The 11,714-nt window shown below is 46.3% G+C and overlaps 1 protein-coding gene across 1 annotated transcript in view; it reads left to right on the forward strand.

The window, feature by feature from the left end:
- DYNC1H1 (dynein cytoplasmic 1 heavy chain 1) overlaps nucleotides 1–10,629 on the forward strand; it is a 75,878-nt gene extending 65,249 nt beyond the window's left edge. Inside the window, 13 exon segments of the mRNA XM_048484636.1 lie at nucleotides 667–778; nucleotides 883–943; nucleotides 1,035–1,158; nucleotides 1,890–2,003; nucleotides 2,435–2,605; nucleotides 3,328–3,545; nucleotides 3,668–3,771; nucleotides 5,083–5,294; nucleotides 5,820–5,973; nucleotides 6,935–7,077; nucleotides 8,169–8,337; nucleotides 10,031–10,158; nucleotides 10,271–10,629. Coding sequence (XP_048340593.1) covers nucleotides 667–778; nucleotides 883–943; nucleotides 1,035–1,158; nucleotides 1,890–2,003; nucleotides 2,435–2,605; nucleotides 3,328–3,545; nucleotides 3,668–3,771; nucleotides 5,083–5,294; nucleotides 5,820–5,973; nucleotides 6,935–7,077; nucleotides 8,169–8,337; nucleotides 10,031–10,158; nucleotides 10,271–10,399 — 1,839 coding nt within the window. The 3' untranslated portion in view covers nucleotides 10,400–10,629.
- Nucleotides 10,630–11,714: the final 1,085 nt, after the last annotated feature.

The following is an 11,714-nucleotide window of genomic DNA, read 5'->3' on the forward strand; positions in this document are numbered from 1 at the left end:
AAAATCGGTGTATAAAAAGCAACTTTTCTTCTTCTTTGAAGGACACCCAATATCATCCATTCCCTCCCCTGAATTCTCCTTTTATTCTGCACTTTCATTATTCCTTAAATCTTTGTAGCCCAACATAAATAAGATCCTTGACTCTTTTGCCCCATCCCATCTGGGTCTTGGGAATGGTTGGTGGCCATGTGCACACAGACTGGCTAGTAAGCCAAACCAATATTTTGGGAAGTGGGGAAGAGAGGAATGTCAAGGCTTCGTTCCGTCTCTGCAGGCTCCATTGAAAATATAAGGGATTGCCCTGGAACATGAAAGGAAGGCCTCTGCAAATGCATGGTGTAGTGGTTAAGAGTGGCAGACTCTTGGGCCGATCACAGTTCTCTCAGAACTCGCTCAGCCTCTCTGAACACCCTGCAGGGTCACCACAAGTCACCTGCAACTTGACAGCACTTCCCATCCCCAGAATATTCTGGTAACAAAAGGGACGTCAGCCCTGCTGCTGCACAAAACAGACGGAAGAGTTTCCCTCCATCCTAGTATTGCAAGAAACAAACTTCCTGAGCAGTCTGATAAGAAGGAGAAAAGGGATATTCTGTTGTTGTGGATGATGACAAAAGCAAAGCCACCCGTACTGATTCTTCTCCACTCTGCTCCCTTGGATCTTAGGTGAAACCAAACACTCCCGTGTTGATGTGCTCAGTGCCCGGCTATGACGCCAGCGGTCACGTTGAAGACCTTGCTGCTGAGCAGAATACGCAGATAACTTCCATTGCTATTGGTAAAAAACAAAACCAAAAACCCTTCAGTATGTTTGTTTTTTCAAAATACCGTGAAAGGTTAACGTGCAGTTTCTGACTTTATATCCTAACTTAATGCCCGTAGGTTCTGCTGAAGGTTTCAACCAAGCGGACAAGGCCATCAATACAGCAGTGAAATCGGGCAGGTAGGTTCTGTTGTGCCTGCAGGGCTGTTTGGCTTACAAGAGCCAGATCTGGTGCCTCGTTCTCACCTGCCTGCTTTTTCCTCTGTTCCAGGTGGGTCATGCTGAAGAACGTCCACTTGGCCCCCGGGTGGTTGATGCAGCTCGAAAAGAAGCTCCATTCCCTCCAGCCTCATGCGTGCTTTAGGCTTTTCCTGACAATGGAGATAACTCCCAAAGTAAGTTGCTTGCTGCTGGCAAAATCAGCCGTTTCCCAGATTTCTTTATAGCAGACTATTTTGAAAGGCTTACTCCTCTGACAGGGATATGTTTAAAATAAACAGGCACAAAATAAGCCTTTTTTTCTTTACAAATTGGCTGTTTTTATGTTTTTCACAGAATTTACTTAAGGTATGTTAAGATCTAGGACAGTGGTGGCGAACCTTTGGCACTCCAGATGTTATGGACTACAATTCCCATCAGCCCCTGCCAGCATGGCCAATTGGCCATGCTGTCAGGGGCTGATGGGAATTGAAGTCCATAACATCTGGAGTGCCAAAGGTTCTCCACCATGGATCAAGGATTTCTTGATCTTGGACAAAATCTCCACTAAGCTCAAATGATCAAGAATTCATTGTGTACAACTAATTTTACACATAGTTTCCCTTTTTTAATTTTGGGGGGTGGGGGGCAGCAAATTAGTAACAGGCTTTTGAAATACAACTTTCATCGTGGTTAAACTGTTTTAAATATTTAGGTATTGTTTAATAATGCTGTGATCTTGATCTATAATTTCATCCTTGTTCGAAGAATGAAGGCACCCGATACTAAAGTTAAACTTGTTAAAGTATTCTACTTAAAGCCATGCTGACTTCTAAGTTGATATAAGCCAGGGAAAGAGCAGAGTATTTTGCAGCGTGTCCTGAAAAGAGTTTCTCAGTAATAACGGAGTGACTTATTTCGTGTTCAGGTGCCAGTGAACTTGCTACGTGCTGGCCGAATTTTCGTATTTGAGCCACCACCTGGTGTGAAGGCCAACATGCTGAGAACTTTTAGCAGCATTCCCGTGTCCAGAATGTGCAAGGTAAACTTTTGGTTATAGTGGCACAAACTCTGCTGCACACAAAGAAAAGCATTGATCCTTAGTCTGTGTGTCAGTCACCTAAGAAAGCAAAGGCAGGAAGAGCATGGCATAGTGACCTAAGATCTGGCAGCTACTGAAACCTTTGTACTCAACAACCTGTGAAAATGGTGATTCATCTGGTCCTTATTTCTTTACATCATTTCTGAAGTCTCTGTGCTACCCAAATGTTCATGTGCAATACCTTTATTTGGCTGTGCTTGTTTTCTAAATTTGCCTTTAAAAAATCTAGTGTAAGGTTGTGGGTTTCCCCCTTGTGAACAGGGATCTGGGGATGGGGATATATTTAATCCACCGCCAGAATAGCCAACTGTCAGTCTTGATTTCATTGCATGCAGCGTGAAAGAGTAAACTTCTGTGTTTTTCCTGTCTAGTCACCAAACGAGCGTGCTCGCCTCTATTTCCTCCTCGCGTGGTTCCACGCCATCATTCAAGAACGTCTGCGATATGCTCCTCTGGGCTGGTCCAAAAAATACGAATTTGGTGAATCGGATCTAAGATCTGCATGCGATACAATAGATACATGGCTAGATGACACAGCTAAGGCAAGTAATGGCAAATGTACTGATTTACCATTGCCTAAGAACATGCTTGGCTTTCTTGAGATAAAGAATAGATTGGCTTCTCCCCTGAGCTAGAGGACATCTTGTGAGTGGTTCCCATCGGGGAGGCAGGAAATGAACTTTCTTCCTCTTCCTGTGAAGTGGAACCATCCCCTTTGCTCCAGTTTGATTCCTGCCTCCAAGAGGAGTAGCACTTTTTGGATTACCTGCTCCACCCTGCCTATTTTTTTTTTTTTTGCCTCTTGGCACATTTTCTATTCCTTTTTCCTCCTTCTCTTCTCACCACATTCCAACCCTTCCCAGGATTGCTGGTCTCTCCTTTTTGCCCCTTTTTACCATTTCCCTTTCTCGGACCCATCAGGGGGCTCACCCCTGCCCCTGGAGCCTCTTCTTATGTGGCGTAGTTCCAATTCCAACTTTCTCTCTGAGGACGATGGCAACTGCCTCCTGGAAGCCAGGGCTGCAATGAAGGCCATGGGCACGCTGACAAAGGCTGTCCCACTGGCGAAGAACATGGCTGACTTGCCGCCTAAGGTAAAAAAGCACACGAAAACCAAACTGCTCCAGAAGACGGCCGCTGCCAACCCTCAGTACTGTTCATTTAGTGAATCGCCAAAACCCACAGGCAGAAAATGTCTTGTAGTAACATAGTCCTTGTAGCCTTTACTGTCTCCCCCTACAACAAAAGCTGTCTGCATCTCCAGGGCCGACAGAATATCTCACCCGACAAGATCCCATGGTCTGCTCTGAAGACTCTGATGGCCCAGTCAATTTACGGTGGCCGTATCGATAACGAATTTGACCAGCGCTTGCTGAACACTTTCCTGGAGCGCCTGTTCACCACTTTGAGCTTTGACAGCGAATTCAAGTTGGCTTGTAAGGTGGACGGACACAAAGACATTCAGATGCCAGATGGAATTAGGTATTTCAAGTTTCCCTTTTAGAAGGAAAGGTGGGCTGGGCTGCCTCGCAAAAGTGGGCATTCAAAACTCAGCGATGTCTCCATGATGACGTTAATTGTTCCCTGCTGTTGCGACTTGACAGGCGTGAAGAATTTGTCCAGTGGGTGGAGCTGCTGCCGGACACCCAGACTCCGTCCTGGCTGGGCTTGCCAAACAACGCCGAAAAAGTTCTTCTCACCACCCAGGGTAAAAATCTTACTTTGCTCTACTTCTTCTGTTGCGGTTGATTACAATCAAATGTTCAAAAAACAATTTATGCAAAAAAAGGTGTAGGGGATTTGCCCTTAGAGCCCCGATCCACCTGCATTCCACGGAAGGACACAAAACTCCCAATTTCTTCTAAGGTTAGAGATCATCATTAGCAACCACCTTATGGGTGATAGATGCCTAAGGGAATCCAAAGAAGGCCCAGAGGGTGGGGAGGCATGCAGAGAGAGCTCCAACCTGGACCACAGCTCTGCCACCCTGTCCAAATTAGTCTCAGCAAGAGGTTGCTTTGCGTCCCTGAGCAGTATAGTTATTGGAGGTGGTTCATACAAGGCATGGACTGAACCTGGGAAGGATCCTGTTTAAAGAAGAAGAGGAGGAGGAGTTTGGAAATATATCCCCCCCCCCTTTTTTTTTAGAAGTATCCACTCAGCAGCGGTCGTGGTAACAGCAGAAGCAGTTAAGGAGACTCAAAGGGGCTTACAATCTCCTTTCCCTTCCCCGTCCCCCACAACAAACACCCTGTGAGATGGGTGAGGCTGAGAGAGTTCCAAAGAACTGTGACTAGCCCAAGGTCACCCAGCTGGCATGTGTTGGAGTGCACAAGCTAATCTTGTTCACCAGGCAAGCCTCCCCACCTCAAGTGGCAGAGCAGGGAATCAAACCCAGTTCTCCAGATAAGAGAGCACCTGCTATTAACCACTACATTACACTGAGTGGAATCAGATGGTTTGAGGTCAACAGGTTAATCCAACCCACCCAACGTTCTGCATTTCATAAATGCTTACGAATGCAATAAGAACTTGATTTATTTTACATATTTGATTCAAAGGAATTTAAGGATTCACAGTGTTTTAACAAACCAGCGTAGTCAAATTCAGCTTGATAGCTTTAAGGGGTTGCTGGATTTATTTAAAGTGGGGTGAATTTTTATTGACTGGAGCTACAACACAAAGTGGTACATGGAAACTTGTGGAAATCTTATGAACATAGACAAGAGGGCTGACTCTAGAAAGAGATGACATGCGGAGTTGAACTCAACAATGTCCAGTTAATAAGCCCACACCTGGTGTTGATAAGTACATGAATGCCGCATTTATCCCTGTACTGTAAGAAGCTGTGAACCTTTAAAAGGCTATATAAAAACTTCAGTTTTTGCTTAGATGTTGCAAATCATCCCGGAATCTTAGCAATTATTTTAAAATGGCCAGACAATTCGTCATATCCTAAAAACCGCTTCGAGTAGGTGTCCACATCTTTCCATTTAATGTCACACTTGTTCGCTTTTAGGTATCGATATGATCAGTAAAATGCTGAAGATGCAAATGTTAGAAGATGAGGATGACTTAGCCTACGCGGAGACCGAGAAGAAGGCGCGAACAGACTCCACCTCCGATGGCCGTCCAGCCTGGATGCGGACCCTGCATACCACAGCTTCCAACTGGCTCCATGTTATTCCACAAACTCTGAATCACCTGAAACGTACTGTGGAAAACATTAAGGTAAGAAACGTCCCTCACTAAGGGGCTGGTGTATTTTAGGCTAAGAAGTAGCAAGGAAAAGGGCGATACAGAATCTGTTCAGGAGATTCTTGGCACAGGAGTCGTACAGCAGTCTCCTCTCTTGCATGCCACCCCTTACTCCCTCCCCTCCCTCACTCCCTTTCCCTTGCATACCGCCCCTCCCCCTCCTCCCTCTCTTCCCTCTCTCTCCTGCTGTACAACTTGGCTTAGTACAAAAGCTGAAACCTGGCCGAAGCTTTCTAAGAAGTTGTGTTTAGCTGTCCTTCTAGCTCAGGGGTAGGGAACCTGCGGCTCTCCAGATGTTCAGGAACTACAATTCCCATCAGCCTCTGTCAGCATGGCCAATTGGCCATGCTGGTAGGGGCTGATGGGAATTGTAGTTCCTGAACATCTGGAGAGCCGCAGGTTCCCTACCCCTGTTCTAGCTAATATACCAGATTTCCTTGTCTCAGGGACCCTCTCACTCGGCAAACTAAATCTTTTTTCCTCACATTTCAAATCAAGGACCCGTTGTTCAGGTTCTTTGAAAGAGAAGTCAAGATGGGAGCCAAACTCCTCCAAGACGTCAGACAAGACCTGGCAGATGTCGTTCAAGTGTGCGAGGGCAAGAAGAAGCAAACCAATTACCTGAGGACCCTTATTAACGAGCTGGTGAAAGGTGGGTGTGCACTGAACCTCCTGAACAAAGGAAGCAAGAAGGTAGAGTCTTGAGGCAGGGGGTTTAATATACTTTTAAAACTAAATTTGTCAGATCAGAAACTTGACATTGTGCCCTCTAGCGGCTGAATATGGTAGCCTGATCAGATTCTCTACTTTGAATAGAAGAAGAAGAGTTTGGATTTATATCCCCCCTTTCTCTCCTGTAAGGAGACTCAAAGGGGCTTACAATCTCCTTTCCTTTCCCCTCTCCCCACAACAAACACCCTGTGAGGTGGGTGAGGCTGAGAGAGCTCCGCAGAGCTGTGACTAGCCTAAGGTCACCCAGCTAACGTGTGTTGCGAGTGCACAGGCTAATCTAGTTCCCCAGATGAGCCTCCACAGCTCAAGTGGCAGAGCAGGGAATCAAACCCGGTTCTCCAGATTAGAGTGCACCTGCTCTTAACCATTATGCCACTACTGCTCTATAGATTTGGTGAATACTTCCATTGTAAATTTGAATGGCTCTTCAACTCTGACTGCAGCATATGGCGTTTGTAGATGGAAGTTTGCATCATCTCCCTTCTTTTTTCTTCTTCTTTTTTGCCATCAAGTCACAGTGGACTTCTGGCAACTGTGTTGGGATTTTCAGAGCAAGAGATGTTCAGAAGTGGTTTGCCATTGCCTGCCTCTTCAACATGCCCCTGGTGTTCCTTGGAGGTCTCCCATCCAAATACTAGCCAGGGAGGCCAGATTTAATTATAGGCCCGTGAGCTATTTGCACTGCTTCAACTGACCCAATTGAGAACTTTTGGTTTCATTTTAGCTGATATGTAAATGTGAAATTAAGGGCAAGATCTACACCCATTTGTGCTGAATGCCACTGTTGAAAAGCCATAAGTCGTAGGAGAATCCCATTCTGTTGAGACTGGCATGGTTTTTGTCTAGTTCACAGCGTAAAGAGTCTTGTACTTTCTCTGTAGGCATTCTGCCCCGGAGCTGGTCTCATTACACGGTGCCTGCTGGTATGACAGTGATCCAGTGGGTGTCTGACTTCAGTGAACGCATTAAGCAGCTCCAGAGTATCTCCCAGGCAGCAGCTTCTGGTGGAGCCAAAGAACTGAAGGTAGGCTGCTCTGTGTTAACACTCTAGAGCTTCTTTCATCAAGGTAACTGGGAGCTAAGCCACACATTTCATGGAGGACTTTGCCCAGTTCAGTCAGGAGCACTGAGGAAAAAAATACTTGAGCACAGTGTGGGAAAATACTAGGACTTTGAAGTACTGCTTTTTGAATATATGGACAGTTCTATCAACTCATGGACAGTTCTACCAACTCATACCATTTTGGGCAACCAAAATGGTCAAAGGTCTGGAATCCATGCCCTACGAGGAGAGACTTAGGGAGCTGGGGATGTTTAGTTTGGTGAAGAGAAGGTTCAGAGGTGACATGATAGCCCTGTTTAGCTATTTGAAGGGATGTCATGTTGATGAGGGAGCAAGCTTGTTTTCTGCTGCTCCAGAGACTAGGACCAGGAGTCATGGGTTGAAGGTGAAGGAAAAGAGATTCCACCTAAACATCAGGAAAAACTTCCTGACAGTAAGGGTTGTTTGACAGTGGAATGGACTACCTCAGAGTGTGGTGGAGTCTCCTCCTTTGGAGGTTTTTAAACAGAGGCTGAATGGCCACCTGTCAGGAGTGCTTTGATTATGTGTTCCTGCATTGCAGAGGGTTGGACTTGATGGCCTTTGGGATCTCTTCCAACTCTATGATCCTATGATGCTTTCACACTGCTGTAATGCACGAACAACAAGCTTTCTCTAGAGCCTCTTTATGGGAAAGCGGTGGGAAATCTGTCTCAGTCCCATTCCAGCAGATGTGGCTGTTATTACATTAAAGTTTTTTGTGATGTGAGCATGGTTGAAACCAGAGGGCAGCGGGCAGGGAGTTTCTGAGTTGCACAGATCCCAAAGGGGTTTAGAAAGTAGATCTGAAGGGCTTGAAAAGAGAGGAGGTGGACCGCTCCCAGGAGCGGTTGAAAAGAGAGGTGCAAAGGAATGAGAACAAGAGAAGGAAGCTGGAGGGATGGGGAAGCAAATGAGGCAAGATAAGAGATTGGGAAGGAAGCCAGCTGGATCTATGGCTACAGGTCTCTGGTGCTGACTGTATTGTACAAAGGGGCATCAAACAACTGAGTTGTGTGTTTGCTTCTCAACAGAATATCCACGTGTGCTTGGGTGGCCTCTTTGTGCCCGAGGCCTACATTACGGCTACAAGGCAATATGTGGCTCAGGCCAACAGCTGGTCCCTTGAAGAACTCTGCCTGGAGGTCAATGTGACAACTACTCAGAACGCAGTCCTGGACGCCTGCAGTTTTGGAGTGACAGGTCAGTGGCATCGGCAAGAGCAAGGGGTGGTAAAGCTCATGCTGAGAAATTACCAGATTGTTATGGGGTTGGGGGGGACACCCCATTATGTGAAATGCAAAGTAATTTGGCAACTAGAAGAAGAAGAGCTTGGATTTATACCCCACCTTTCTCTAAGGAGGCTCAATGTGGCTTACAAACTCCTTTCTCTTCCTCTCCCCACAACAGATACCTTGTGAGGTAGGTGGGGGTCAAGAGAGTTTTAAACAACTGTGACTTGCCCAAGGTCACCCAGCAGGAATGTAGGAGTATGGAAACACACCTGGTTCACCAGATAAGCCTCTGCCACTCAGGTGGAGGAGTGGGGAATCAAACCTGGTTCTCCAGATTAGAATCCACCTGCTCTTAACCACTACACCATGCTGTCTCTTAGAGCTTCCAGATCTTCTGGTCACGTCTCTCCCCGTCACCTCTCCTCCATGCTGTTCTTGGGTATCGACTGGCCCCACCTCCTTTCATTCTGTTCCTAATGATCCTCTGTCCTCCAGAAGTAGCATTGGGGTGGGAGGCAGATCAGTGGGAGAAGAGGAGTCAGGAATGTTTTGTTTTTCACACAAAAAGTAACTTGCTTGTATAGAAAACCGGATTCCACTCAGTCTGTGCGAGTGCACAGGAGTTTCACTTCCTGAGGCAGCCGAAATTATCAAGGCTAATTGCCATCCTTCTGCCAATAAGTATTTGAACTCTGCATCTTGAAAAGGGGGGCAATATGTGAAACCATATTTGCTGCCTTAGCTAAAAACCAGCAGCAGCTATGGTTACATCTGATATGGTTATGCTTCACTAGGATGCAAAACAACGCAGTAAAAGGTTCCTCCAATTCTAAATAGCCAATGAACAGAGAATTTCCACTGATGGAAGGAGAGGATACTTTTTCCTGATTCCCAGCCTTCCCCAGAAAAGACACTGCAGATATCAGACTCTCCCGTCATGCTGTTTTTTTTGGAGGGAGTCCCTCAGCAACAATGTTTGGGGAGGCATTTTGAGCTTGCAGCAAGAGGTGGCAGGCAAGGGAGTCCCACTCTGCCGAGGAAAATCTCTTCCATCAGCGGAGATTCACAGCAGGGCTCCGAGCCCTAAAGTCTAATTCCCAGATGAAGGGCGAGCACGCAGAGCAGGGATCCGGACAGGTCCTACAAGCCCAGTCCTGAACTGGGGCTTCTGCCAAACCACTGGGGTTTAAGGGGGAGCTGTCCTTCTGCCTGGTTGGGCTTGAGCAGTTTGAGAACTTGCAGGCCTCACGCAGAATATTTGCTAGACCAGGGGGCTACCTGCGGCTCTCCAGATGGCGGCCATGCTGGCAGGGGCTGATGGGATTTGTAGTCCATGAACATCTGGAGAGCCACAGGTTGCAGACCCCTGTGCTAGATGCTATCATCGGCAGCTCCTTCGTGTTTGTGGTTGGACGATATTCCCCCGCACTCGCTTTTGGCAGCATCTACTGAGATCGGCCCAACATCAGGAGTGTTTTTTTAATCTGGCTGTATCCAGCTGCTCTGCCTGTGAAATGTAAGCTGCCTACGAAGATCTTGTCTGTTTCATAGTCATCTTTTGATGCAGTTAGCATCCGTCACCAGCCCTCAACTAGCAAACTAGCCTTTCTTGTGTGTACTTCATTGAGGCTCTTTAACACCTCTTCCTCTTCCCAACTCAGGTCTGAAACTTCAAGGGGCTACTTGCAACAACAACAAACTGTCCCTCTCCAATGCTATTTCAACCGTCTTGCCCATAACTCAGCTGCGTTGGATCAAGCAGACCAATGCGGACAAAAAGGCTAATGTGGTAAGATCTGCCTGTATAGTCCTGTGTTCCTGGTGCTTTAGTTTCCCATGCTCTTCTGCCTGTTGATGTGCCACCTCCTGCTAACCATCTTGTGAATCCGCTTCCTTTTCAGGTGACTCTCCCGGTTTACCTAAACTTCACCCGCGCTGATCTGATTTTCACAGTCGACTTCGAAATCGCTACTAAGGGGGATCCTCGGAGCTTCTATGAACGTGGCGTGGCTGTTTTGTGTACTGAATAAAAAGCTTAATGCATAACAGTAGTCAAAATGTATGTCTGTATTCCAGTTCTAGAGCATTACTTTAACACTGTGGGGCATGTGGTTAAGTTGTCAGGTGGTTGTGCACAGTGGAGCAGGATGGATGTGGTTGAAAATGACAAATGGTTGGAAGGACTGGTTTTAGAAGGTTGCAGAGAAGTGCATTCTTGTTGAATTTGCTTTTAAATGAAATAAAACTTTGATGTACCATTCGTGCCTTTGTGTCTTTACAGTTGCCTAGCTCAGTTTTAAAGAGCCAGAACAAAGGTTTTGCAGACTATTAAATGGAGTGCAGTTTAAATCTTCAGCAGGGAGTGAAGGGTGGTTTTTAGGGTGGGAAATCTGTTGTTTGAAGGTTCTGCAAAAGGAACAAACTGTATTCAGATTATCTAAAGATGGCAGCCACAGATGCAGGCGAAACGTCAGGAGAAAATGCTATTGTAATATTGGCTTCAGAAGTCAGAGGCACAGCTTCACAAAGCGTGTTCTAGATCGAGGGACATAAAAGTACTACCCTACTCTGCAATGGTCAGACCTTGCCTGGAATACCGTGACTAGTTCTGGGCACCACAATTCAAGAAGGATTTTGACAAGGTGGAACAGATCCAGAGGAGGGCGACCAAAACAGTTAAAGGTCTGGATTCCATGGTGTATGCGGAGTGGCTTAGGGAGCTAGGTATGTTTATTTTGGAGAACAGACAATTAACGGGTGACACGATAGTCATATATTAAATATTTGAAGGGATGTCATGTTGAAGATAGAGCAGCCTTGTTTTCTGCTGCCCCAGAGACACCTAAACATTAGGAAGAACTTCCTGACAGTAAGGGCAGTTCAGCAGTGGAATGTGTGGTAAAATCTGGGTGGTAGAGTCTCCTTAAAACAGAGTGCTTTGATTGTTTCTTTCTGCCTGGAAGGGGTTGGACTGGATGGCCCTTCTGGTCTCTTCCAACTCTATGATCCTATGACCAGTTATACGCCCAGCCCATGTCACAGGCAGTGAGGATAAAACAAAGGAAAATGACATTCATTACACTGAACTTGTTGCAGTAAAGACAGAATGATCTTTCTATGGAAATGTATGGCTATTTGCCTGTGCATTACTTGGGCTCACAGTTCCTACTGTCAAAGGCTTTCACGGCCGGATTCAACTGTTTCTGGTGGGTTTTCCAGGCTGTGTGGCCGTGGTCTGGTGGATCTTGTTCCTAATGTTTCGCCTGCATCTGTGGCTGGCATCTTCAGAGGTGTATCACAGAGGGAAGTCTGTTACACACTGTGTCCAGAGAGAAGTGAATGTTT

This window comes from Sphaerodactylus townsendi, linkage group LG02, assembly GCF_021028975.2.
Source record: "Sphaerodactylus townsendi isolate TG3544 linkage group LG02, MPM_Stown_v2.3, whole genome shotgun sequence".
Taxonomy (NCBI): domain Eukaryota; kingdom Metazoa; phylum Chordata; class Lepidosauria; order Squamata; family Sphaerodactylidae; genus Sphaerodactylus; species Sphaerodactylus townsendi.